Source organism: Plectropomus leopardus, chromosome 3 (assembly GCF_026936395.1).
Source record: "Plectropomus leopardus strain MGB_pleo_1.0 chromosome 3, ASM2693639v1, whole genome shotgun sequence".
NCBI lineage: Eukaryota > Metazoa > Chordata > Actinopteri > Perciformes > Serranidae > Plectropomus > Plectropomus leopardus.
This window is the reverse complement of record NC_142178.1, coordinates 23,737,364-23,763,798: the sequence shown is the minus strand read 5'-3', so window position 1 is coordinate 23,763,798 and position 26,435 is coordinate 23,737,364. Positions and strand designations below refer to the sequence as shown.

Here is a 26,435-nt window from a genome sequence, read left to right as displayed (position 1 = left end):
TGCTGTAATCATAGGGTTACAAAAGGTCACTGCCCGTGGGTATGAGTCAATATACTGGGGCACGTTTCTTTGTTTGTACAAGAAACATACTATACATTTAAAATGTTAACAAAAAGCAATTACAAATATAGTCAAAACAAAACGTGCTTAGATGTTAAATTTATCAATGACCATACTTTTACCGTACATTTTACCTAAATGAATCATGCTGTGAAGTACAACAGGACACTGTTTTTGTGGCACCTAAGATTTTGATTGGAAAAAACATCATTTTATTGACATTTCTATATTTTTATGACTTTTTTAATGGTTTGGCCAAGCTTTTATTGACACTTTTGGAAGACTTTCATTGATACTTTAACTTATACTTTTACTGTTGATCTGAATTGCTTTCAGTCATGTTTGGTTGTGTGCTGCTATAATGTCCTTTGTGCCTGTTTATTGTATTTTCAAATTGTTTTGTATCGCCAACTCCAGATCAAATTTCGGGACTCTTGAGGGACAACAAAAGCTCTGAACTGAACTGAACATTTAGAACCAACTGAGGTAAAACGACATTTTTCTATCAGCCACTAAAGGCAGCATCGCCAAGTCTCGCGGTATTTCCCACACACCGGGTTGGCGCTGTGTGAACGCGGGTGCCCGAGAAAGATCTAGCTAGCGGGAACGTGCTGCCTGTGACCAACCGGTGTGTCTTTCATTACAAACAACAGGATAGTTCCCATTTACCGCGAGAAACTTCGGAAAATCTTCAACCGCTCTTGTACGGGATCACTTAAGACACCGGATAACGGACGAATATATCTGAATCGAGGCTGAAATTCGGTAAAAATGTCCGAAATCTTAAACTGCGTGGAACAGCGGGAAGAGCAGACTGAACTTGAAGAAGCCGGAGGAGCGGAGGTAAGATGGGCATTAACATGGGCATTGTCTCCCCTCAGCGCCGCTCACATCATCCACAGACCCTCCGACCGAGCCTTAAACGCTGAACCAACCGTTACTTAACGTAACACACTTGTTCTTGTGTTTTGTTTGTGCCCAACTTTCACTTTGTCAACGGGCTGTTTGAGCTAATAGTTAGCCAAGTTAGCTACGGTGGCGCTATCATTAGCTCGCGACAATAACAGCTCGGTCCCATTCACCCGGGACTGAAGCTACAGCACAGAGCAGCAACAAGGCCAGCCGGTTTCATAATCGCCCACACCACTAGCTTAGCCCCGCTAGCAACACATCGATCAAAACATTAAAAGTCCCAGCGTGCTTTTTGTTTACTCCCAGGCCAGATTCACCCAGCGAGATGCTTGTGTTTGTGATCCGAAAACCTCGTGGAAGTGTCCATCAGCAACCCCGCTCAGCTGTCCCATCTGCGTCTTTGTTTTCAGTGGGACAGTGTAGCATGCAGTGCAGCAATGGCTCCTGTTACATAGGGATGCTGCACGTCTGCTACTTGCTTTCTGCTGCACTTTTGAGTTTTGATTACCCACAGATAATATAGAGGTTTTCTTGTGTGTAGCTCCACAGAAATAACATCACGTGAAACAAACTTTATTGATGCCATGCAGCAACACTTAAGTTTCACTGCAGCAGAAGTACAGGAGCAGACGCATAACAGTAGACAGTGCTATAGCAGCAATATAACTAAGTCATAATACTTTGTTACAGTGCTTCGCTATTTCTGGGGAGTATCTGTGCTTTACTTGAGTTTTTATATTTAAGTCAACTTTTACTTTCCTAAATAAAGTGTATACTAAAACTCCAGGCTTTTTAGTTAATACAAAACGAGGAAGGAAGGAAGAGGCGGATGTTAAGAAATGGGAGGGAAGGAAATTTTTTGACTAAATCCTTCAAGATGAATAACACCTTGTTTTTCTTTAAATGCAATGTACACTCCATTTTTGAGGTGGTTTATGTTACAAAGAAGACAAACTCTATGATCCCCCAAATTCTGTCTGCTTGCTTTTTAATTACCCAAGTTTACTTGAATTTTTTCTTTTTTAAGATTATTTTTTGTGGGACATGGCCTTTCCCCTTTATTGACAGGACAGTTTTAGATAGACAGGAAAGGTGGGAGAGAGAAGGGGGAGTGACACGCAGCAAAGGGCCACAGGTCAGACTCTAACTGCTGCAGAGGCCTCGGCTATATGGGGCGCACACTCTACCAGGTGAGCTAGAGCTAACCCCAGAATGTATTCTTTTGATACATAAGTACATTTAATATCATAAAATTACTTTTGACACTTAAGTATAGTAAATATCAGATACTTTATGACTTTTACTTAAGTAATATTCTAACAGGTGACTTTAATTTCTAGCAAAGTCATTTTCTGAAAAGACATCTGTACTTTGGCTTTCAGGTACTTCATCCACTGCTGTAGTATACACAAAATGAACCATGAAGAGAAACAATCAAGGCTGCTTAACACCACATGCTAACATAAATAGTAAATGCAACATGTACTGAGACAAAATTTAGTGACAAGTAAGGAACAAAGAATATATTTAATACAAGAACTGTACCCGAGGGAATCAAATTGGCTGGTGTCAGATGTCTTGTCTCTGCAAATAGCAGTGTTAGCAGCATCAAATGCAGTCAAAAGAGTGTGAAGTATGTGTGCAAGAATGCAAAAGCAGCAGTGCAGAAGGTTGAGCACTGTGATTGACTTGCAGTCCTGTTGTTTCGGCCCACTAAGGACGGGGGAAGGACACAGGACTAGTGGTAATGTTCCTTCACACATCACGGGGTGAAGGAGCTGCTCTGAATGGTTAAGGTTTCATGCAGGGGAGGTTGGGTGATGTCCATGATAGTCTGGAGTTTTTAAATCATTCATCTCTCCCACTTCCTCTGTGGGGTCCAGAGAGCTAGTTTGTGTCTGTTCCTGTCTAAAAAAAAAAAGTGAGGATGGCCACTAAACAAGACTTTTTCTGTTTACTTTTTTTCTGCTTAGGAGAAGTCTGATTCTTCAGATGCCGGAAAGGAGTCATCTTCAGATGCAGGGCCCGATGGACAAGATGCATCTTCCTCTTCTTCATCCAAAACTAAAGAGTCTGCTCCAGGTTATGAGGAGAAAGTGGTACGCACACTTTCACTGTAGCTTTCACTACATGGCTCATTAATCTATTCGTGTATAAATAGGTTAAAATGACCGTCTTCCTGTGTGTAGCAAACAGACCGGACCAACAGATTTGAGTACCTGCTGAAGCAAACAGAGTTGTTTGCTCATTTCATCCAACCAGCTGCACAGAAGACCCCCACCTCCCCCCTGAAGATGAAGCCTGGACGCCCTCGCATCAAGAAAGATGAAAAACAGAATCTGCTGTCTGCCGGAGAGTGAGTGCATCTCTATGTGTCATAATTTAATTTTAGGAATTTTACTCCCGTTGTGATAATAAACTGTTGTCTTTTCTGTGCATTAACAGCAACCGACATCGACGCACAGAGCAAGAGGAGGACGAAGAGCTTCTGAACGAGAGCACCAAGACGACTAATGTCTGCACTCGCTTTGACGACTCTCCCTCCTGTAAGTTTTTCCGTCAGCTTGAGAGGAAAGTAAATGTAAGTGATGAGCAGCAGTGATGATAACGAGTCTTCTTGTCCCTCATTCAGACATCAAAACAGGAAAAATGAGAGACTATCAGGTCCGTGGTCTGAACTGGCTCATCTCTTTGTATGAGAATGGCATCAACGGCATCCTCGCTGATGAAATGGTCAGTACTTTATCACAGTTAAAACTGTTAACTGTCCCTTAAAAGAGGAGTGACAAATATCTTTTATAGTGTTGTTGCTGGATTTTAACGTACTGCTACTTCTCACATTCACTCTGCTGCTTCTCAGGGTTTGGGGAAGACTTTGCAGACCATTTCCCTGCTGGGTTATATGAAGCATTACAGAAACATCCCCGGTCCCCACATGGTGCTGGTGCCCAAATCCACCCTCTATAACTGGATGAATGAGTTCAAGAGATGGGTGCCCTCACTCCGCGCAGTCTGCCTGATCGGAGACAGAGATGAGAGGGTAGGCTGCGTCACGATATTCTGATTTACTGAGAAGCTTTGTTTACCTGGAAATACCATAATTTTATATTTTACCGAGCAATGCGTCTATTTTTCAGAAATAACTCTGAAAATAAAAAGAATTGCTTTATTGCTGGTTGTCTAAATCTACACTTTGAACACGCTAAATGTCTTTGCTTTAATTTCAGACTGCCCTGATCAGAGACGTGCTGCTGCCAGGAGAATGGGATGTGTGTGTCACATCCTACGAGATGCTCATCATTGAAAAGGCGGTTTTCAAGAAGTTCAACTGGAGATATCTGGTCATTGACGAAGCCCACAGAATCAAGAACGAGAAATCAAAGGTCAGACAGCCACCGAAGCAAAATATTGTTCTGACATGTTTGCATATGTCAGAGCCGCTTAGCGTTTTACACATTTTCCTAATGAAGTTATTTATTTCCCATAGCTATCAGAGATTGTGCGAGAATTTAAGACCACCAATCGTTTGCTGCTGACTGGGACACCCCTGCAAAACAACCTGCACGAGCTGTGGGCTCTGCTGAACTTCCTGCTGCCTGATGTCTTTAACTCAGCAGAGGTAAGAATCACCTACAGATGCACAAGATCAACAGGGACTTTCATGCCATAGTTGTACCAACAGTTATTTAGAAGAAAATTCCTTTATATTTTAGTACTAACTTTATTTTTCTCAAAGGACTTTGACTCCTGGTTTGACACAAACAACTGCCTGGGTGATACTAAGTTGGTCGAACGTCTTCACACTGTAAGTATTTAATGCTCCTCATGCAAATTTCCAGCTATTCTCTGTAAATTTTCAGGCGTGTTTCTCTCGTTTGGGCCTAAAACGCTGTTTTGACTTACTTTTTTTTTTTACATAGGTTCTGCGTCCTTTCTTGCTTCGTCGTATAAAAGCGGACGTAGAGAAGACTCTGCTTCCGAAAAAAGAGATCAAGATGTATGTGGGTCTCAGTAAGATGCAGCGCGAGTGGTAAGCAACCTTAGTTAAGCTTTAATTAGCTTGTTTGTTCTACACAGCTTGAAATAAACTGGACATTAATTTGTTGCGCACGAGTATGTAATATTTCCTCATGTCAAAACCCATCAGGTACACAAAGATCCTGATGAAGGACATCGACATTCTGAACTCAGCGGGTAAGATGGACAAGATGCGCCTGCTGAACGTCCTCATGCAGCTGAGGAAATGCTGCAACCATCCGTACCTGTTCGACGGTGCCGAACCTGGTCCCCCGTACACGACCGACCTCCACCTGGTGGTGAACAGCGGCAAGATGGTTGTGCTGGACAAGCTGCTACCCAAGATGAAGGAGCAGGGTATGTAGATGGCCACACTGTAATTTCAGGGGAATGAATTGTTATCATGGTTGTATCTGTCCAATATTTAGATTCTGTCGAGCTGAACAACACCTGTGTTAATTATTCTTAAGTGGTGGAAGAAGTACTCAGATTCTTTACTTAAATAAAAGTATCAAGACAACAATCATAAAATACTTAAATTCATATACATGCCATATATATCATCAATCAGAGGGGACGTTAACAGAAAAACCAGTATAAATAATTTTTATTTAAAAAGTATAAATATAGTTTAATGTATCAAATTAATAAAAATAAAGGGTCATGAGATAAATGATGGAAAAGAAAAAGAAAAAAAAAAACTAATGTCGTGCTTGACTGTCTTCCAAATGCTGTCCTTTTTTTTTTTTTTTGGTGAAATATTATTAGAAAAATGGTGTGAGGTTTTGAGAGAAAATGTCTCTTTTTGTGGAAAAGCTACAACTTGTATTTCTGGAGATTTTTTAAGGGGTCACAGTACAGAAAAAGCTGATAAAGTCTTTGATAGTTATTTGTATTTTTCAAGCTCATTATGGTTGTTTAACTACAGCTGACAAATAAATGTAGTGGAGTCAGGGTTCCTTAAAAAGTCTTTAATCTAAAAATAAGGCTGTAATTGGTATTAGAATGACTTAAGTTTATCTTTCAAAATTCTTAAAGATGTTCAAACATGAATTGTTTCTTTTTTTGTTGGTTTTTTTTAACGTTTTCTGCGTTGTCAAATCTCAAAATAATTGGCAACATTGCAACAGAAAACCGGCTAAAAATGGCAGATATTTCCTACTTTTGTTGGTGAACAAAATAGATACATTTATGATACTGTAATATAATTACTGTCTTCCATATGTTCCACTTTAAAAAGTGTTTAATAATTTGATGTAGATAGTCTCAATTTTACACTGGTTTATGTTACAATAAACATTTGAGCAAAATGAAACTGCCTTTAATTTTTGTTTTTAGAAACTTGGTCTTAAACTTCAGTGAGGAGCATTAAACACTCTTAAAAAGCCTGAAATATTACGGTCCTAAAGCTGCAGGAACCCTGAGTGGAGTAAAAGTATAAAGTGCCATAAAACTGTGCTTAAGTACTTTATGCGAGGAAATGTACACACTTTCCACAACTGTAATTCACCAAATTGGAATCAAAAAGCAGCTTGGATCAGACCAAATGGACAGAAACAATCACATCTGTAGTATGTACTGTACATTCATAATAGAGTATTTTAAAATACTGCTTATTTTCTACATACCTCTGACTGATTCTTCTGTTTGTCCTCTCCAGGTTCTCGTGTGCTCATCTTCAGTCAGATGACCAGGATGCTGGACATCTTGGAGGACTACTGCATGTGGAGGAACTATGGCTACTGCCGCCTGGACGGCCAGACGCCGCACGAGGAGAGACAGGTGCGCTGCTTCTGTTGATTGATCATCTGTTTTTCTTCAGAAAGCATGAGATACATTTAATAACATAAATGTAATTCTTACCTGTCTTTGTGTGTTTTCAGATCTCTATTAACGCATACAACGAGCCCAACAGCTCCAAGTTCATCTTCATGCTGAGCACCAGAGCGGGAGGGCTGGGTATCAACCTGGCTACAGCGGATGTGGTCATCCTCTACGACTCAGACTGGAACCCTCAAGTCGACCTTCAGGCCATGGTTAGTACTCTGTACTGCGCCTTTTTTTCCCCATCTTAAGGAGTTTCTGAAACTGATTTTCTTTCCCTAAAAATGACAGTCGGGGCTGTAGAGCTTTGGTTACAGTTGCCGGAAAGTAAACCGGTTTAATCTTGTTATTTCAGGACCGAGCTCACAGGATTGGTCAGCAGAAGCAGGTGCGCGTCTTTCGTTTCATCACTGAAAACACAGTGGAGGAGAGGATCGTGGAGAGGGCTGAGATGAAGCTGCGCCTGGACTCCATCGTCATCCAGCAAGGTAACTCCTCTTTCTTCTCTTCTTGAGGTATTTGTACATAAAGGAACTCTGAGAAATTTAAAATTGTTACTTTACAGAAGACACCACTAAGAGATGTGATAAAGCCACAAAGTTGTCTCGTGTTTGTTTCACAGGAAGACTCGTGGATCCGAGTGCAAACAAGCTGGGCAAGGATGAGATGTTGTCCATCATCCGCCACGGGGCCACACACGTGTTTGCCTCCAAAGAGAGCGAGATCACAGATGACGACATCGATGCAATCCTGGAGAGAGGCGAAAGGAAGGTGAGTCTCGATGCATTACAGAAAAATCTGTGCTCTTTTTTTTTTAATCTAGTTTTTAAAATTGACACTCTGATCGTGTTGTTTGCCAGACCATGGAGCTGAAGGAGAAGATGTCTTCACTGGGTGAGAGCACTCTGAGAAACTTCACCATGGACACAGAAAACAGCAGCGTGTACACATTTGAAGGAGAAGACTATAGAGAGAAGAAAAAGGTAAAAAAATAGAAAAAGAAAAAAAAGACTAACATCAGTGTTCAGACTTATACTCCAACAACATAAATCGTTGAGTCTTTACCTTGATACCCGTCTTGCTTCTTCATTCAGGTAATCACCAACTGGATCGAGCCCCCGAAGAGAGAAAGGAAAGCCAATTACGCTGTGGATGCCTACTTCAGAGAGGCTCTGCGTGTCAGTGAGCCTAAAGCACCCAAGGTAGGGGCGGACACACACACACACACACACACACACACCTTAGACTGACCTGTACATTGGCTCCACGCAGCTGATGTTAGCTGGTGTTTGCATTTATGTGCATTACATCTCAAATGCTCGTTGGCGGTGGGGTTTCTAGGCCACTGTGTAGAGTTTCTGCGAGGGCAGTAAAGTTTGATTGATTCAACAAACGCATTTAAATTATAACTAAATACCGACAGTATTAAACAAAATTACAAAATTCAGCTCTATTTTAAGTTAGAAATTATAACACATTAGGCTCTATTCTAACTCACAAGGTTCACAGACAAAGTTTTTTGTTAGCCATATTTTCCCTACAAATACTGCATGCTAACATTATTAGCACAGAAAATCAAAATTTGGCTCCATTATAACTCACAAGGTGCAAAGACAAACGATTGTCTTACATTAGACCTTTTTTTTTTTTTACCAACATATTGCTGCTGTCGGGTGCAAACCTATTGCCAAATTGCTATTTTTCAGGAATTAGAAAAAACACTGTTTTTAAAAGGATCCAGTGGAGATATGAGGTTTTTGTAAAACCCACTGACGGACATAGAGGGGGACCAGTAGAATTAATTTATGAAAAAAAACGAGGTTTGCACCCGACAACAATATTCAACATGCTAACAATATCAGAAGCCTTTGACATTTCCGATTGCGTAGATGATTGTACTTTTCTCTACTTATATTAAGCCAGGATAAATCTTACACTAACATTGAAATGCTCTTTTGTGGGAGCTTTAGTGTCTTCTCAGTTTATTTTTTACTTATCATCAAATGAAAGTAAATAAAAGATCCATTTTCACTGCTGGAAATTATTTTCAGCCTACAAAAATAACCTGGGGGCCTGCGTCGTCACAACCTGTGGTTACATTTCTGGGTGCACATCAGGCTGAGGTTTAGTGTGAGCGTCTCTGCAGACGTATAAACCCGCTGTAGGATACACTGTCAGGTGTTAATGCAACAGAATGTGTAATTACAATGTTTTAATTATGGCCGATGGCATGTTTTCCTGGTTGAGCCATAAAATGTGTTTGTTTGACTTTATTTCCCAGGCTCCTCGTCCTCCAAAGCAGCCAAATGTCCAGGACTTCCAGTTCTTCCCTCCACGTCTTTTCGAGCTTCTAGAAAAAGAAATTCTGTTCTACAGGAAGACCATCGGCTACAAGGTACAAAGACGTTTTTTAAGATGAGAAATAGACTATTTGTACACATTTGACTGGAGTTAGAATGTTTGTTTGTTTTGTTTTTTTTTTTAGAAATGTCTTAAAGTTCGTCTGTGTCTCTTTAGGTTCCCCGTAATCCAGACATGCCAAATTCGGCTCAGCTCCAGAAAGAAGAGCAGGCTAAGATTGATGAGGCCGAAGCTCTCACTGAGGAGGAGCTGGAGGAGAAGGAGAACCTGCTGCAACAGGTGTTCACTATTCTCCAGCTAAAAGCCAATAAATTCATGGCTAATAAGCTGCAAATCCAGGTTCAATGTTTTGTGCAAATTTTGACCAATTGCACCTTCATTGCAGGGATTTACTATCTGGAACAAACGTGACTTCAACCAGTTCATCAAAGCCAACGAGAAGTGGGGCAGAGACGATATTGAGAACATCGCCAGAGAGGTGGAGGGAAAAACTCCAGAGGAAGTCATGGAGTACTCCGGTAATGACTCCATGTTTCATCCTCTGTTTCACAAGCAAACTTTGAATTTCTTTGAATGTTGAGTGAATTCCTGCTTGTTTGTTCGTCCAGCTGTATTCTGGGAGCGCTGTAACGAGCTGCAGGATATCGAGAAGATCATGGCGCAGATAGAGCGAGGAGAGGCCAGGATCCAGAGGAGGATTAGCATCAAGAAAGCACTGGATTCAAAGGTAGCTGACTGTCAGCCAGAGGGAAGGAGTATCTACCTCCTTCACTTTAGTAGAAGTACTAATACCACACTGTGAAAGTACTTTGTCACTTAAGTAAAATTCCACCATTGAAAAATGTTACTTAAGTAAAAGTATAATCAGGAAAATTGACTGAAGACTTAAGAAAAGAAAAACAGCTCCCAAAATTCAAAACTGTTCATCAAAAAGTGATGACTAATTTTTATGAAAATAGTTGCCAAAATGTCCAATTCAACAAATAAAAAGAATACAGCAAAACCTCAAATCTATTCAAAAATAAATGAAAACGACTGAAATGTTTTTTTAAATATTCTCCAAAGTACCCAATACTGAAAAATCTAAGAAAAAGAAGCACCTCAAAAAATCAAAACTATTCAAAAACAGAAAAAAAGATTTGAATGTTTATTTAAATAGTTGCCAAAATACATATTTCAGAAAAATAATTTAAAAAAAAAAAAACACCCCCAAAAAAATATTTGAAAGAAGAACAACTACAGCTACAGATTAATTTTCTGTCAACCAGCTAATGGAATAATCTGATCACTTCAGCTGCACTTCTATAAACTGTTTGGATGTTTATTTAACAAAACGTATTTTATACACTCTCCTGTTTTTCATGCAAACATCTTAAAATCTAAGTAACTAGTAACCAAAGCTTTCAGATAAATGTAATGAGGTAAAAAGTACAATATTCCCCTCTGAAATGTAGTGGAGTAAATGTACATTGTGGAATGAAAAAATACTCAAAGTACAAGTACCTGAAATTTGTACTAAAGTACAGTACAATTGTAAATGTACTTGTTACATTCCACCACTACTGTCAACCACACTGGCTGTTCATTTCTTGTTAAAACTACCTAATTAGCTTTATCTCATTAAGCCTCTTGTTAAACACTTAAACTCTTAAATCTTGCTCTGATCCCTTAATTGTGTCTTCATCACGTTATCTGCTCTCCCTGATCGATGATTTCATTAACGGCCCCTCGGTGCGCTTCTCGTCTCCCTGCCCAGATTGGTCGCTACAAGGCTCCCTTCCATCAGCTCCGCATCTCCTACGGCACCAACAAAGGCAAGAACTACACGGAGGAGGAGGACCGCTTCCTGATCTGTATGCTACACAAGCTGGGCTTCGACAAGGAGAGCGTGTACGATGAGCTGCGTCAGTGCATCCGCAACTCACCTCAGTTCCGCTTCGACTGGTTCCTTAAATCCAGGACTGCCATGGTAAATGTCGGCTTCTCTGCGTTTTATCTCCTGTTTGTTTTGGGGGGTTTTTTGCATAATGTTTTAAAATTGTTGCCTCTAAATTACAATGGCGATGTGTGTTTAGGAGCTGCAGAGGCGATGTAACACCCTGATCACGCTGATAGAGAGGGAGAACATGGAGCTGGAGGAGAGGGAGAAAGCTGAGAAGAAGAAACGCGGCCCAAAGTCTGGCTCAGTAAGTTACAAATCTGTTTCGTATTACAGGAAGCAAGACGCTTTTTTTTATCAATGCTAACGGTCGTTTGAGGTCAGAGATATTTTTTGGGATCACAATGTTTGTTTACGATGACTTTCAGGTTTAAAAACTTGTGTCATGTACATACAACGAAACACCGCCTCAATTATTTAGTTTTAATCATCTAACAAAAGGCTCGACTAAATAAATCAGTATTTATAATGTTTTTAAACATTACCTTGCTATCAGCAGCCGTTTCTGATGGAAATTGCAGCCGTTGTCCCAAATCCACCAGCAGGGTTCCCACGGTCATGGAAAACCTGGGAAAGTCATAGAATTTCACAATTACATTTTCCAGGCCTGAAAAAGTCATGGAATAGGTAAAACTCATAGAAAGTTTTGGAAAAATCATAGAAATGTGTTAAACTACATTATTATAATGTAAAGGTGAATTAATTTTTTGTTTCTGTAACGTAGCTCTGATATACGTCAAGGTGTGACAACATTTTGGTTATGTTGTTAATATTTATTTGTTTATCATGTATGTTTCTTCATTTTCTCCCCACATACTGAATTTCCCTTCACGTACGCCTACCAGGCATATTAAATACTTTTTTTCAGCACTTTTGGCTTTAAGGGAGGAGCATACAACTTTAAAAAAAAATTTGAAATTTTTTATAGAAAACTTGTTTTGTTGTTTTTGGTTTTTTTTTTAATGAAAACTGGTTTGGAAAGCATGTTGTCTTTAAAAAAGTTTTGGAATTTTGTGATTTTTTTTTTTATAGAAAACTTAATTTGGGACAATTTTTTTCTTACATTTTTGAGAAGCGAGTTTTCTTTAAAAACCTTAAACCATTCAAACCATTTATCACAGTCAGAAACTGTTAAAATCAATTATCGATTTTCAAATTTTTGACAGTCCTTGAACACATCATGTGGGATGCTTGATTTGAAGATTTGAAATTTTATCCCTGACAATGTGTGGGAACCTTGCACCAGACTCCATTTACAAAATCTTTTTTTTCACATTGCACAGCACTGGAGTTGCTGGTCACCCACTGCCTTCATTAGTTAGTGTGTAATGCAAAGCGGTGAAAATATTCTAAATGCAGCGTAAACTTAAACTGATGAACTGATTGATTTTTTTCAGGTGGCTAAAATACCATTTACTGTGGTCTCTGTCGTCAGCGTTGCATCGTTTAGCCTCTGTGGCGGTAGATTTAGTTTATCAAAGACGCTATCAAAGCAGCACAGTATATAAAATCATAAAATAAACACAGCAGAAATGTCAAAGGTCAGACGATCGTGTTTAACTTTATATCTTCAAACGTTACAATTATGCCTGAAAGTGACATAAGCAAAAAACATTTTTTTTCCAATTTCACATTTTTCTGCAGTTTAAATAAACTGACAGTTGTCTACTTGGAAATTATTGTTTTTGTAAACGCAACTACAGAGTTTCAGAGCAGTAACTTTTTTATACCTTAAATCAGCGTTTCCCAAACTTCTCGAGAGCTCCAGTTGTCCTGCGTGTTTTGGATCTTTCTCTGCTGTGACACAGCTGAAATAAATGATCAGCCCGTCAACAAGCAGCGGCAGGAGTTCAGAATGAGCCGATCATTTGAATCAGCTGTGTTTGAACAGGGAGAGATCCTAAACATGCTGGACGAGCGAGGAGAAACTGAACAATGTTTTTCCTCAGGTGTTGTATCCCTTGTGTTTGTCTGAACTCTGTGACTTTGTCAACATGAAATAAATCAAAGATTATAAATCTAACTTTTGATACTTTGATATTTCAATACTGGAAAGTAAAAAGTGTTGTTTTTTTACTCAGCCCTGTCTTTGTCTGTTTTTGTGTCTTTTGTCTTGTAAAATCCTCTCTAATAATTTTCTCCTCTCACCTAGGCCCAGAAACGGAAGTCAGATGCAACCCCAGATGGTCGTGGACGCAGGAAAAAGCTCAAGTTGTGAAGCCGTTCACAAATTAACTCCATTGCGTACAGCGTCAGGATTCGAGGGCGGCAGCCAGCTCCGGTGTCGTTAGTCCTAGTGTCTGTGTTTGTTTTGCAGGCTATGATAATGTACTGTGTAAAATCCCCCTGATGGACTGACTTTGTTGTGTTAGGTTTTAGGAAGTGCTCCTTTACAGGCCTGCCTTGTCACTGACCTAAACACTGCAGCTGTGCTGATTTAGTTTTTTGTTTGCTAGTCCTTTTTTTACTAGTACTTACTTGAGATAAATGTATTTATGCCTGTTGGTTGTACCACATTCCATTGCTCGAAACCGTATGTACCCTTTTTATTTTTAAGAAAACATTTGTTCTTTTATCTTCCTATGTGAAGATAAAAAATGTCTTTTTGAACGTCACAAATAAACTTACTGTTTTTTTAAAAATTGTGTGCACTCTCGTAAATAAGACACTGATTCAAAAAAAAAAAGGACATTTGTATTTAGCAGTTGAGGTGTACATACATCCAAACTCTTGAATATGACAAAATTAATAAGCCATGAAAGTCTATTGGCGCACTAAAATATAATATAACCTGTAAAAGAAAAACTTTTATGCTGTACTTGTTTTTTCAGGACTTGATCAACAAACCAGAGAGACGTATAGTTCATCATTTTTTTCAAGTTTCACCAGGGTGTAGTAATACCTTTTTTCATCTTCCTACATTGATATGTACACAGATAGTTTTGCATCTGATTTCTGCCACATTGACCTGAAAAAAATGTAAAAAAAAAAAAAAAAAATCTGCATTCGCAAAGGCCTAAAATGACATTTACAATCCCTTTCAATGACACCATATTGGTATTGTTACTCAGCAGTGGGCAGGAGTTCTGCAGGCTTTTAAAGCACAACAGTGATCAATACTAAAAGTCATTTATCACATCATTCATTAAGGTCTGTTTCAACTAACATTCAGTCCATTGGGCTCTACTCTCCACAAAATAAAGAACAACAAAAAATAGTCATAAAAAATTGGTAAACTGGTTATTTTTAAAGGAGGAAAAGTATTTTCTTTCATTAAATTTAAACAAGGTTGCCCCTTACTCTTGATATAATTGCATTTACTGAACTGGGGTTTTCATGCATTCATTTGCAAACTCAGAATAAAGCGAGATACTTTACAACTTGGCAACCAGTGAAGCATTGTGAGGGGCTTCTTCGTACATCCATGATTCAAAATGGGCTGCAGAAACCCACAGTACATTATAGCAAGAACTAACCATCATCGGAGATCAGTAAGCCTCCGAAAACTCTGGTGCATTCTCTGCATATAGGCCCCAGGCACTGTCATATTGTGCTGTCCGCAGGGTGCACTGGGCTCTATTCAGTGCTACAAGAGTTGGGCTTTAAAGGCACAATGGTGGAGGAGACTATCATAGTCTTTTTAATAAGGGGCAGGTGTTTGAGGTGGATCCGTATCTAGACCTCAGAGTTGTCTGAGCTGCTCCACATGCCCGCTGGGCTGTGGCTGTAGCCGCTGTAGGCTGAGGAAGAGGAGGTGGCGTAAGGAGGGAACTGGGTCTTCTTTTCCCTCTTCTTGCGCCGCAGCAGAAGAATGACGATGGTGGCGATGAGGCAGATGAGAAGGATCAGACCTGCGAGGCCCACTAACATGGGCAGGGTGGAGGTGTCAGCCAGTTCTCTGCCTGAACTTTCCAGCAGGGGGCGCTCCAGGAGGGCGTCACGGTTAGGGGACCAGGGCTGGCGCTGGCTGACCACCATGCGGTCTGCTCGGTCCAGAGCGATGTGTTGGATGTTGGTGCCCCGGTTGTTTTCGACGCCGATGTCCTGGGCCACACCAGGGATGGAGAAAGCGGGGGCGGCGCGGCGGTGGCGGTGCAAGGCCACGTTGGAGGTCTCAGGCTGCTCTACAGACGACATGCTGTGATGCAAGTACTCCACACTGCGCTTACCGATGTTGCGGTTGGCATTTTCTCGGGAGCGGACTGTGTAAATAGTGTGGATGAACCATTCTCGACCGGCAGCCACCTGAAGAAGAAACACATTTAAGTTTTCCTAACCGTATTTACATAACCATAACTACGTTTTTCACTCAGATAAAACCAAATGGATGCTGTTCACCAAGGCTAATCGTACAGCATCTTTTATAGAAGCCCTATTATGCTCATTTACGGGATCATATTTGTATTTTGCGGTCTACTAGAATAGTTTTACATGTTTTAATGTTCAAAAAACACATCATGTGTCTCCCAGGGAGCCAAGTCTGCTCTAATCGGTCAGCTGACTCTCTCTATGCACATTTTATTCTATTTGTTACATTGTGACGTCACCAAGTTACAGAAGTAAACACTGAAACTCAAACCAGCTGTTTCAGGCTGCTTAGGAACAGCGTCTTCAGGGGGAGAGAAAGTGCTCCCTTTGGCTTAGGCTTTGGGTCTTATAGGCCCCCTTTAATATTCATTTTGCACATGGCACTTTCATATAGACGGCAGCACAGTACAATACCTTGGTATTTTACTAATACATTGATAATAATTAGCTTTTTATACAGAAATAAGAATTGTTTCATTTTTTACACAGAAAAAGAATAGCTGAATCTTTTTCTTTAGATCTGGGGATGGGGATGTCATATGTGTAAAAGCTGCTGCCGCTATTTACCGCTATTTGTCTGAAAATGAAGGTCAACCTCAACTAATGTCCTGAGTCTTGAAAAAGGTTTGAATGAATCTATGATGTTTTTATGTTAAAAGAACAATCTGTATTTAAAGACCTGGAAAAGTGGAGATGAGGAGAGTGTGAAGCCGTCGGATCCTGGCTGTCTGATCAAAGGAAGACCCCCAGGTGTGTCTTGAGCCAGTGTAGCCTTAAAAGACACATCGCCAAATGCTGTAGCTTGAGTCTCTGGCTGGGCCTTGTCCTGCAGGAAAAACACAGAAATTCAAGAATTAAACTCCACTTCTTTTGAAAACCACAACCAGTGGTGGACAAAGACACAACTCTGTTTCTTGAGTCAAAGTCTAGATAATCCTGGTCAAATAGTACTCTAATACAAGTGAAAGTTAAATTTTTACATGAGTTAAAGTACTAAAGTACTTGCTTTTAAAATACCCATGTATTCAAAGTATTGTTCCTTTTTTTTTAATCTCAACGCATGGTGTATATTGTCACAATATATTTACAGAACCTGATGACTAAAACAACCCACTAGTCTAGGTTAAATCAACTTTTTTGTTCATCATTTTGTTTAATTTAATCTAAAGAAATATAAAACTTCAGATTAAAATAAACATTAACTGCAACAAGACTCACAGCAGAAACTCAACAACAATCAGCTTTAATCTGGACCGAAACATGTAAGCTGCTTTATCGACAGGACAAACATTAACTCAACTTCTATTATGCAGCATTGCCAGAATTGTGAAAAAGTTTGATCTTTCCTTGCCAACTATTTCTACTGATGAGCTGCCTAATCTGAAAAGTGCATGCATAAGGTAGAGGTACAAACCACATACAGAAGTGCATGATAACAGTTTTTGGACTTTTGCATCTTAGAAAAACAAACAAAAAAAATCACCCGCTGACTTCAATGCACACGTATCGAGTAAAGTGCGCCTTCATAGAAATGCATCAGAGTCAAATTACAATATCTGTATTTCAAAGTAATGAGATAAAAAACTATACTGTGCTTATACCTAAGTATAGTAAAACTGTACTTTGGTATAATACTGAGGTAAATTTACTTAGTTATTGACCACAACACCATAAAGTATGTGGATTCATTGCATCTTACCAGGATTTTGAATCTGTAAAGCAGAGAGGGAGCGTCGGCCAGGCAGCCGTACTCCTTGTTGGTGGGGTTGTACTTGGGAACGTAGCCGTCTGCTCCGGTGCAGAGGAAGACTTTCTCAATGCTGCAGGAGAAGGAGTCGCCCAGGTTCTGGACTGGATCCACCATCACACGGCCGTAGATTGTAGAGCCTGAAGTGAAGAACAGGGGAAATGGTAAGTATGATGGGGTCCTCAGAGGGTTAATGGTCCTCTGCTGTAATGTTTACTAATATCCACTAGGGGGCAGTGATGTAGTACCTTCTGAAAAAGCAGCATCAGACCCCTCTCCAAAGCCCATGGAGCCATCGGATAACCACAACTCCTTTTTGGACAGCAGGAACATCTGAGTGTTGAGGCTAAACTCGGCTGCAACTGGGTCACTCACCTGGAGCACAGAACAACAGTTACAGAACAAAAAAAACCATTCTGGTTGTGAATGAAAGTGATACTGCAAAAAGAACCCATCTTTATAAGAAAGTGTGTAAATGCTGCACACTTTTCCTGACAAATTAAATTCCCCTGAAAACAATTAGAAGTTATTAAAGTCTAAATCAGTGGTTCTCAACCAGAGGTGCTTCAGGGAGTTCCAGGTAATTCTCAGAAAAATGGAGAACAGTTTATTTTCACTACTTAATTCACTATAAAAGTGAGCCCAACGTGAGTAAAGAAACCTTATATTTTCCTGTTTTTTCCTAAATGCTTCCTCATGTCCTCTCTCCTTCTGTTATCCAGAAATCGTCCCCCCTTCACCATCATGGAGGATGTTACAAACTTCTAAATCAGTGTTTCTCAACTTTTTTCATGTCATGAATCCCTTAATTGATACACATAAGGTCATGGACCTCCTTGATTAGATCCAGTCCATCTGAAAACATGTACACACAAAGACACGGACATACAGCCAGAGGCACAGAGGCAAGCAGGGACAGAGGGACAGGGACAGAGAGACAGGGACAGAGGGACAGGGACAGAGGGACAGGGACAGAGGGACAGGGACAGAGAGACAGGGACAGAGGGACAGGGACAGAGGGACAGGGACAGAGAGACAGGGACAGAGAGACAGAGCTCTCCGTGTGATAAGAAAGGGGCAGAGACAGAGAATCACCACTGACCAGCGCGGAGGAATGCGCTCCGAGTATAAATGGCCAGGCGACTGCTGACGAGCGGCTGCGTGACAATTAACATATCGGGGTGCTTCCTCGTCTAATGTGAACCCAGCAGAACTTACTAACCTTACTAACACTGGGCTCACTTGCACAGTTGATTAAATCCTGAAAATAAACTATTCCCCAATTTTCTGGAGACCCCCTGGAACCTCCTTAAGGACCCCTGGTTGAGAACCACTGCCTTCAAAATGCACCTTGAGAAGAAAGGAGGCTTCTGGAGGAGCTTAAACCGAAGACGCACGAGTAGGCGGAGATGTGAGTCAGTGAAGCAAGGAGACGTGTTTTGAAATCATATCAGAAGCACTCAGAGTCATAAGAGTGGCTATACTGATTATAAGTTTCACTTTTTACATGGTAATATCCTCAGCTATAGTTGACAACTATAGAATTTTGGCCTCATATCTAACAGCCAAAATCTTTTCAGATAGAGCTCTCTGAAGAGAAATCTTACCAATTACATAATGTACGTTATTTTAGGGATCCTCCACACAAAAAAACAGTTCAGAACCACTGGTCTAAATGATTGTTAAGGCCATGTATTTGCACTGTCATCTTGAGAAAAACATGTGTTGTTGCTTTGGACCTGACTGTTGTTAATCCAGAACTAAATAATAATAAATTAGGTGAGTTTGTCAGGATATGAAGGCTAACCTGCTGGAAACGAATGTCCATATCAAACGTAAGTGGCTCTCTCGGGTGGCAGACAGGAGGGATGCTGAACTCCCCGTTGGGTGATGCTATGCAGGCGACCAACTTCACAGTGTAGGTCCCGGAGTAGTCTCGCACCTAAAGGTCACACCGAAACAATTCTCAGGCTGTATATGACGTTTATGAACAGTTCAGCACAGCTGGCAAGTTTTGACTTCATATTGACTCACAGCAAAGTCTGAGACAAAGCTCCACTGCTGCATGGGCTGGTTGTAAGTCGGCTCAGTCCTGACCAGGGCGAGAGTGAACGTCAGCCCAGGGTGGTCGGCACAGATCACCATGGATGACACGCTGGTTCCTGAAAACAAACATGCATCGTCATAAATCTTTAAAGCTGTATTTTGTCCAAACTACAACTAGCCACAGTGTCTACTTTTATATTTATAGAGTGACCTTTTACATTGTTTGTGTCACTCGCTTCCTGACTGTGAACGCTGAGGGGTCATTTTGACATTTGCTGAAATGACCTCTGCCACTTTCGCACAGGAAGCACCCCTAATGTGGAACTCCACAAATAGATGAAGAGAGGATGTCGGCCACAGGGGTAATCCAATAGGAGGTCGCTGTATAGAGTGACAACAGTAGATGGTTTTAGGGTGTGTGTGTGTGTGTGTGTGCGCCACCTCCTTACCTGGATGAGACATAACAAACTGTCCCCTGAAGCGAGCTTCTGTCTTAAAGTTGACCACCAGACGTCCCTCCTCATTTATACGCATGCTGGTTGGGTACATGGCTCCTGTGAGAGCAGAGAACAAAGTTACAGAGTGCTTCACAAATGGACTGTAAGAACCGGCAGGGAGCAGCAGCGCTCTGAGAACATACCCTGTAGCTCTGCCTCGGGTGGGCTGCCGATACCGTCCTGCCACAGAATAGCCGTATCGTACACAAAGGTGAGTTTGAGCTCTGACTGCAGGTCGAAGTGCTGCCAACCTCCCACAGCCACTGGAGAATGGAAGACGTAGGATACAAACAGAGGGACGCGCAGCGTGACGTAGGACTGGACCAGGTTCAGCACCTGAATTAGAGACAAATCAGAAATTTTTAAAGATTAAGAAAAGTGTCTCTGCAAGAGTTTAAAAGCCTGTTCACGGCAGAAAAAGGTAAAGTGAAATTTATCCGCACATTCATATGTGAAATATGTGCTTGGTGACAGTGACTACACGCAGGGATATTTGGAAAACTATTGTAGGTGACAAACTAACCGGCCGGGAGCATGCTGCTGCCAGTCACAAAAACTCAAAAAGCTTGTTGCATTTCTGTTTGGATTTTACATCATGAAAAATGTTTTAACAAGAGGAAAAAACATGGATGTATAAAAACAACTGGACTCAGCCTGAAGGCGTGCCCCCAATCATCACTATGAAAGTTGCGCAGCGGCACCTGAAGTTAAAAAAGCTTGATTTCTGCAGTATGAAATTACTCGGTTCTTCTGTATTGTGGAATAGAGCATGCGCAGTAGAGCCTTACGGCAGCTGTAGAGAGACATACATTGAAAATCTGACCTAAAAGCATTTCTGGCAACATAAACAATTTGTAAGTTTTTTTTAAACTGACAAATTAAGGTACTGAACTGGTGAGCAAAGGACTTTGAGAACCCTCTGTGCTTTTTACTTGCTAACTGTCAGTTACTGCTAGTTAGCAAGCTGGTCAGCTCAGTCAGTAAGAAAGAAAGAAAGACCAACTTTAAAGTAACCACAATTGAATAAAAAGTAAAATTCAGCTGAACTGACAATAATGTTGGATTCAGGACAATTCTGAGAGGCACAATAGAGGTAACTGAACAGAAAACTGACAGTCAGATTTACAAATGTTTATTGTTTTATAAAGCATGACTTGTTTATCCTGAAGTGGCAATAAGGGATAAACAGACTTGGGAAATAAATACCTGCCATGTGTTTTCATGGTTTTGTGGTGAATTTGTGTTACTCACTGTCAAATCACATCTTTATTTTGAGCATGGTTGTATAATTTTGTGCCATCAAAGTAAGCACAGTGTGCCACAGTAATATTCATCAATGCAAAGCGCAGTGCGCCAAATATAGTTATATATATTATACTTCCTTTTTCTATTATTCTCAGTTACAGAGCTAAATGCAACGCCAAAACAAAAAACAATTTATGGAATCCAACTTCCCATGTCTTAGCATTTTAAGACCTTCAAATTATTCATCTAAGTCATTTTGATACCAATTATCTTTTGACTGATGAATTCAGTGCCTTTTAAGACTTTTGGAGGATCAGTGGGAACTCTGAAAAAACTAGCATGGATTATCTTCTACCCTGGAAGTGAATCCACTCATCGATAAATGCTGGCGTAAATGGGCCATAAGACTGTTTGATACTTGTGTCCTTTCTGTGTGTCCTACCTGTCCATCGGTGCCTATGGAGCCTCCGCAGTCATTCAGCAGCTCTGACATGTCGTAGTAGCTGGTGAACTCCCAGAGGCAGGCCTCCAAGTTGAGGTTCCTGTAGAAGCGCAGAGAATTGGCTGAGCGCATGACCGGGTTGTACTGGTAGGGTGAAGTCTCGCCGATGATTTCAGGATTCTTTGTTGCATCGGTGATGAAGCCGTGGCCGGTTTGGATTTCGTTGAAGTCCAGCAAATTGGAGCAGCGATGGTTGCCCACACGCGTGCCATCTGGGCTCAGGGTAAGCTCAAAGTTGGACAGAGGTCTTGTGGAGATCACTGGTAGCATGCCTGTTGAGAGAAAAGCGTGATAAATCCTGGGTCTTTGTATAGATGACTAAATATGAAAGTCTCAATGGTTGCAACACATGTCTACAGCTTACCATCCATGTGAGGCATGTTGACAGTGAGTTTAATGAGGTTGGGGAAGTCTGGGTCATCTGGACCGGTATAGCGAATCTTAGCAGAGAAAGGTTCAGCCCCAACAGTGCCTTGGATACGAGGCTGACACATACCTGCAAACAGAAGTCAGTTCATGACCTTCATCCCAAGCATTAGTTTGCAGTTGTCCCCTATGTCCCACACTCACCTTCCTCCTTGCTGATCACAGCAATGGGGCTGGACAGCTCCAAACCAGCATCTCCATTAGCATTGAAGGCTCTTGCTGCACACTGAACCCTCGAGCCGCTCTGGAAGTAGATTGAGTCCAAAGTGATGGACTTGGTGTTGGTGAAGAAAGTGTTGGTGTCCACCTCCCTCATGGGGCTGGTCACTCCATCGGAGCCGGTGGGGGCGCTGACAAGCCAGCGATACTGAGTGAGAGTGTCGTTGATGTTCTCAGCAGAGCAGATGGAACCGGTTTTGTCAAAGTCGTGGTACTTAGGGTTGCAAGCCTGCAGTATGTGATATAACAGATGGCAACAAAAAAAATTATTTTACCATAAAGTCCCATTGAGATTAAAATCTCTTTTAAAGGAGTGACCTGGACAAAGCAGCAGCCATGCAAAATCGCTACATATGAAAATACAACCTGATATGCAGAAATTCTCAATAAAACAGAAGAACAAATATTTAAAGACCATGACAGACCAAGCTGACGGTTGGCTGTCGGTCTATGTTGGGCCATCAGTAAGTGTCAGTTGCCTTGGCCACTTTAAATTCATCAATGGATATAAACATTTCTAATTTTACATCTTTTGCACATTGTTGCATGCCCAAGGTGCATAGCAGCAAAATGCAGGTTTCCCCAGATCTGTCAAACCCAGGGTACATTAACAAGCAGCCACCTGGAGGAATGTAGCTGGTAACTGCTGGACAAAAAACAAAACTGATGTGTTTGTTGCTCTCAAAAGCAGCAGAGGCATTAAACTCACCGTTACACACACAACAGGGTATCCATTGGGTGGGTTGGGCTTGTCTTTGGTTTTGACTGTGTCGTCATACATGAGCAGGGAAACCACCTGGGGCACGGCAGGGAAGGTAACATCTGCCACACTGTCCATCTCCTCAATGTACACTATGGCTTTGTTCATCTGGCAAGAGAAGGAAAAGCATCTTTAGCTGGTTGTCAACTTCAGAAACTTCATTACCTCTGCCAAATAATAACAATAATAATCCTTTTCACCATCTCTCCAACAGATTTATTCTATCTTCCTCAAATTTTGGTGCCTAACATATTTGAATTTGTCACGTGAGTGGTAAACATCTGATGTAGAGTACATGGTCAAATGTCGCAGTTCTGTTTATAGGTTTGTCTACTGTTTGGCTCTATAGGGACATTCCCCTCAGCATCTCATTCCAGAGGGAAAAGCTTTTTATAAGACTCTGTGGTTCAGGCGTGCTGACAGCAATGCCAGCTGCTGCCTGGCTATTTTAACACAGGCTGACATGACAGGGGCGCACGTGTGTAGATGTGCAGCACTGTATGTGCGCACATACAGGACTTGCTACTGGTTTATATTTTTGTGTGTGTGTATGTGCCGTGCAGCCTTTGTGTTACCTGTATTTCGGCCACCATGTTGTCATCAGGCTTCATGTGCACAGTGAAGGCCTCTCTCATCTCCCTCTCGCCATCATACAGGATCTCAATCTCCACAAAGTGCTCCTTCTCACCCTCTTTGAACTCAACATCTTATGCACAGTAAGACAGTAAATTCAGCATTAATCCAAAACGTACAGAAACTCATGAAAAGGCACTTTGTACTAAACCAGGTTCTTACCCTCAGACAGCGGGTTGTAGTCTTCTCCAGAGGTTGCAGAGCCGTCTTTAGTGTGCACTCTCACCACTGAGACCTTTGAGGTGTCTCCGATGCGCAGGATGGGAATCTTTACTATAGCCACGCCGCCTTTGTTCTGAGGTTCACGTACACTGTACTTAATCTCAGAGAATCGGATGATGGGCTCTAGAATAGGAGGAACATTAGAAATACAGATTAGCCAAAAAAAAAAACATAAAATACATGAAAAACAGAAAAATATATAAACACCATAACAGAACGGTTGTTACCTGAGGCCAGCTGTTTGCAACACTGTCTTTTTAGGTGCAGTAAAATACTAAACTTGGTCAAAAACAGTTTTTATACAATTTCTATGATGTATAGATGTAAAAATTAATTTGCACTCATTTGCAGCAACATCTATCCTTCATATTTGTTGCCTTTAAAATATTTTTATGTTGGTTAAGTACGTACTGTCTTTCTCGTCTGTGACTGTGATCACCGCCTCCTTTTGCTCCCCGATAGAAGCTCCATATGGAGACTTGCTCTTGGGAGTCCCGAGGACGAGGCGGAACTCCTCGTCTTCTTCGTGAATGGAGTCGTCCATGAGGCTGACCACACACGGCTTCTCCGTTTCACCTGGAGAAAAATAATCAACACCCTCAGATAAGTGCTGCTGGATGAAGAGAAACAGAGAGATTAAGAGAAAGAGGGGAGGTCTCACCTGGTAGGAAAGTGATGATTGATGCATCAGTATTGGGCCTCTCACTGTAGTCCATCATGACCTGAGCAGAGCCTTGGCGAGTGTAACAGCGCACCGTGGACTTGACGCTAATGTCTCCACTGCGGTACACGATGGCCGTTACCTCCCCATCGGACTCATCCGCCTTGTAGCTTCCTTCCTTAAACTGAACCTTCGGCACTGCAAAGACAGTAAGACTTGTTACAAAAGAGACACACTGCATTTGTGCTAAGGGCTGCAGTTTGCACCAAATATTACAATTTGTAGTTTGTGGCACCCTTTAAGCATTTTCATGCACTATATACTACACTATATAGTATATCATGTAGTATATGTCAATGTTAGGAGATATATAACGCATTTCAGTGTTTAAAAAAGTATTTGTCAACAGAATATACTGTCAAGGTACAGTTGGCTTGGACATACTATACTCTGTCAGGTTCTATATGTGTGCTTGACACTCACCGTCAGTGAACGTATCATTGATGGTGATGGTGGTCTTGCTCGGTTCTCCCAGCACAGCATTCATGGGCATCCGTAACACAAGGTCAAAGGTCTCAGGCCCCTCCAACTCCGGCTGACCCAGATCATCTAGGATGGTCACTCTGAACGTCTGCATCGTCACCCCAGGAGCAAAGTCTAAGTTGCGACTGATGCCGACGTAGTCCAGTCCGGCTGCCACACAGAGAGGAAACCATGAACTAACAGAATGCAAAATCATGACTTAATGTTGTGTTGAACTGCTGATGTTACCTTCTGCAGAGACAGGCTCGCTCTTTCTGGAGCGCACGGTAACGGTAGCCGTCTTGGACAGGTCCGTTCCCGTCCTCCAGACCTTCACCTCAACGTAGCCTGAACTCTCATCCACCACATACTCAGGTTCCCCAAAATACAGCGAGGGCTCTGTGGGGTTTGGGAATGATAAGAATTGATGAATTTATAAAGACATGGTTTAGTTTTAGAATCCTGAAAGGTCATCACTTTTTAAATTAAATAATCAAAATAAGCCAAAGTACTTGCACATGAAATGCACTTATCATCATAGCATTTTGTCACAATATTATATTCTCATTAGCTCTGCTGTTTTTAGGAGCAAGAGTTTCTTGCTGGACAGACACAGCAACATAAGCTTTTAAACGAGCTGTGTTCAGGGACAAATTGGCAGGAATAGCTGAGCAAGCTCTCTAATTTTTGACTCAGCACAGGAAGAGAGCTGTCATCCCTCTTATCCTGTTCTCCTTCAACCTTCCTCCCCCTCACTTATCTAAATCCAGACAGCTCTGTCTGAAGTCAACGCCAAAGGGCCGAGGATACACCTGAAGAATTAGCCGTGTGCTTGTATGTGCACGAGTGAAGGGATGATCCCAGTTTCTGATGATAGAGCAGCTAATATGAAGTATGGTGAGGGTTTGGCAGAGACAGAGAGGCAACCGTCCCCTCTGCAAAGACAAAGGGCAAGAATTCAGACCCCTGGAACAAATTGTCAATTCATCTCTCTTCACTTCTGCATAAAGAGGGTTTTCATCCCACTCTGTCCGGCCAATGTTTTTAGAGATCGACTGATAGTGGCGCAGACTCAGGACTTAAGCTACAGCAAAAAACAAAGAATGAATAAAGACACAGAAATTCGCACGGTAAATTATAGTGCCAATTTCAAATAAGACACCCTTTATAAAGAGATTGTAGATAGTATGTAGTTAAAGTAACTAATGGCTTTATTCATGCTTGGAAAATTAACTACAAAAACTGTTTTCTTCTCTGGATTTTAATTGTGTTCAACCTGTTTTTTTTTAATTTACTTTTATTTTATCAGATTTCTTGGGTTTAAGTTGTGTTTAAACTTGTGTTTAAATCCTCCATTCTTCATCTGTGCACTTTTATGTCTCTAGGCTTGTATGTGTATACATATAAGTCTGTCTTTATGAAGCACTTTGATACTAAACTTGTTTACTTTTTAAAGTGTTATATAAATATAATATGAATGTTGTTAATCTATTAATGAATGTTCAGGGTTTCTGATTTCTAATGAACCCTTAAA

At 41.1% G+C, this 26,435-nt stretch overlaps 2 protein-coding genes across 2 annotated transcripts in view; one reads left to right on the top strand and one right to left on the bottom strand.

The window, feature by feature from the left end:
- The first annotated feature begins 627 nt into the window (after nt 1–627).
- Nucleotides 628–13,755, top strand: smarca5 (SNF2 related chromatin remodeling ATPase 5). The gene is made up of 24 exons (XM_042485548.2): nt 628–903; nt 2,946–3,071; nt 3,162–3,328; nt 3,418–3,518; nt 3,605–3,705; nt 3,833–4,012; nt 4,200–4,355; nt 4,460–4,591; nt 4,709–4,777; nt 4,893–5,002; nt 5,120–5,346; nt 6,650–6,771; nt 6,873–7,025; nt 7,169–7,301; nt 7,436–7,584; nt 7,674–7,796; nt 7,908–8,015; nt 9,095–9,208; nt 9,331–9,453; nt 9,560–9,692; nt 9,783–9,901; nt 10,931–11,143; nt 11,250–11,360; nt 13,266–13,755. The coding sequence occupies exons 1-24, from the start codon at nt 832–834 to the stop codon at nt 13,329–13,331; spliced, it is 3,108 nt and encodes a 1,035-aa protein (XP_042341482.1). The 5' UTR covers nt 628–831; the 3' UTR covers nt 13,332–13,755.
- Nucleotides 13,756–13,789: 34 nt separating this feature from the next.
- The window catches only part of frem3 (Fras1 related extracellular matrix 3), a 39,523-nt gene continuing 26,877 nt past the window's right edge, over nt 13,790–26,435 (bottom strand). The window contains exons 7-24 of the mRNA XM_042485329.2: nt 25,151–25,300; nt 24,863–25,072; nt 24,380–24,577; nt 24,130–24,294; nt 23,659–23,841; nt 23,439–23,569; nt 22,813–22,971; nt 22,029–22,332; nt 21,823–21,954; nt 21,399–21,730; nt 19,855–20,047; nt 19,664–19,768; nt 19,203–19,330; nt 18,976–19,110; nt 17,417–17,543; nt 17,121–17,308; nt 16,101–16,247; nt 13,790–15,358 (exon numbers count right to left, since the gene is read on the bottom strand). Of these exons, the coding sequence (XP_042341263.2) occupies nt 14,789–15,358; nt 16,101–16,247; nt 17,121–17,308; nt 17,417–17,543; nt 18,976–19,110; nt 19,203–19,330; nt 19,664–19,768; nt 19,855–20,047; nt 21,399–21,730; nt 21,823–21,954; nt 22,029–22,332; nt 22,813–22,971; nt 23,439–23,569; nt 23,659–23,841; nt 24,130–24,294; nt 24,380–24,577; nt 24,863–25,072; nt 25,151–25,300 (3,557 nt within the window). The 3' untranslated portion in view covers nt 13,790–14,788. The remainder of the gene's footprint in view (nt 15,359–16,100; nt 16,248–17,120; nt 17,309–17,416; nt 17,544–18,975; nt 19,111–19,202; nt 19,331–19,663; nt 19,769–19,854; nt 20,048–21,398; nt 21,731–21,822; nt 21,955–22,028; nt 22,333–22,812; nt 22,972–23,438; nt 23,570–23,658; nt 23,842–24,129; nt 24,295–24,379; nt 24,578–24,862; nt 25,073–25,150; nt 25,301–26,435) is intronic.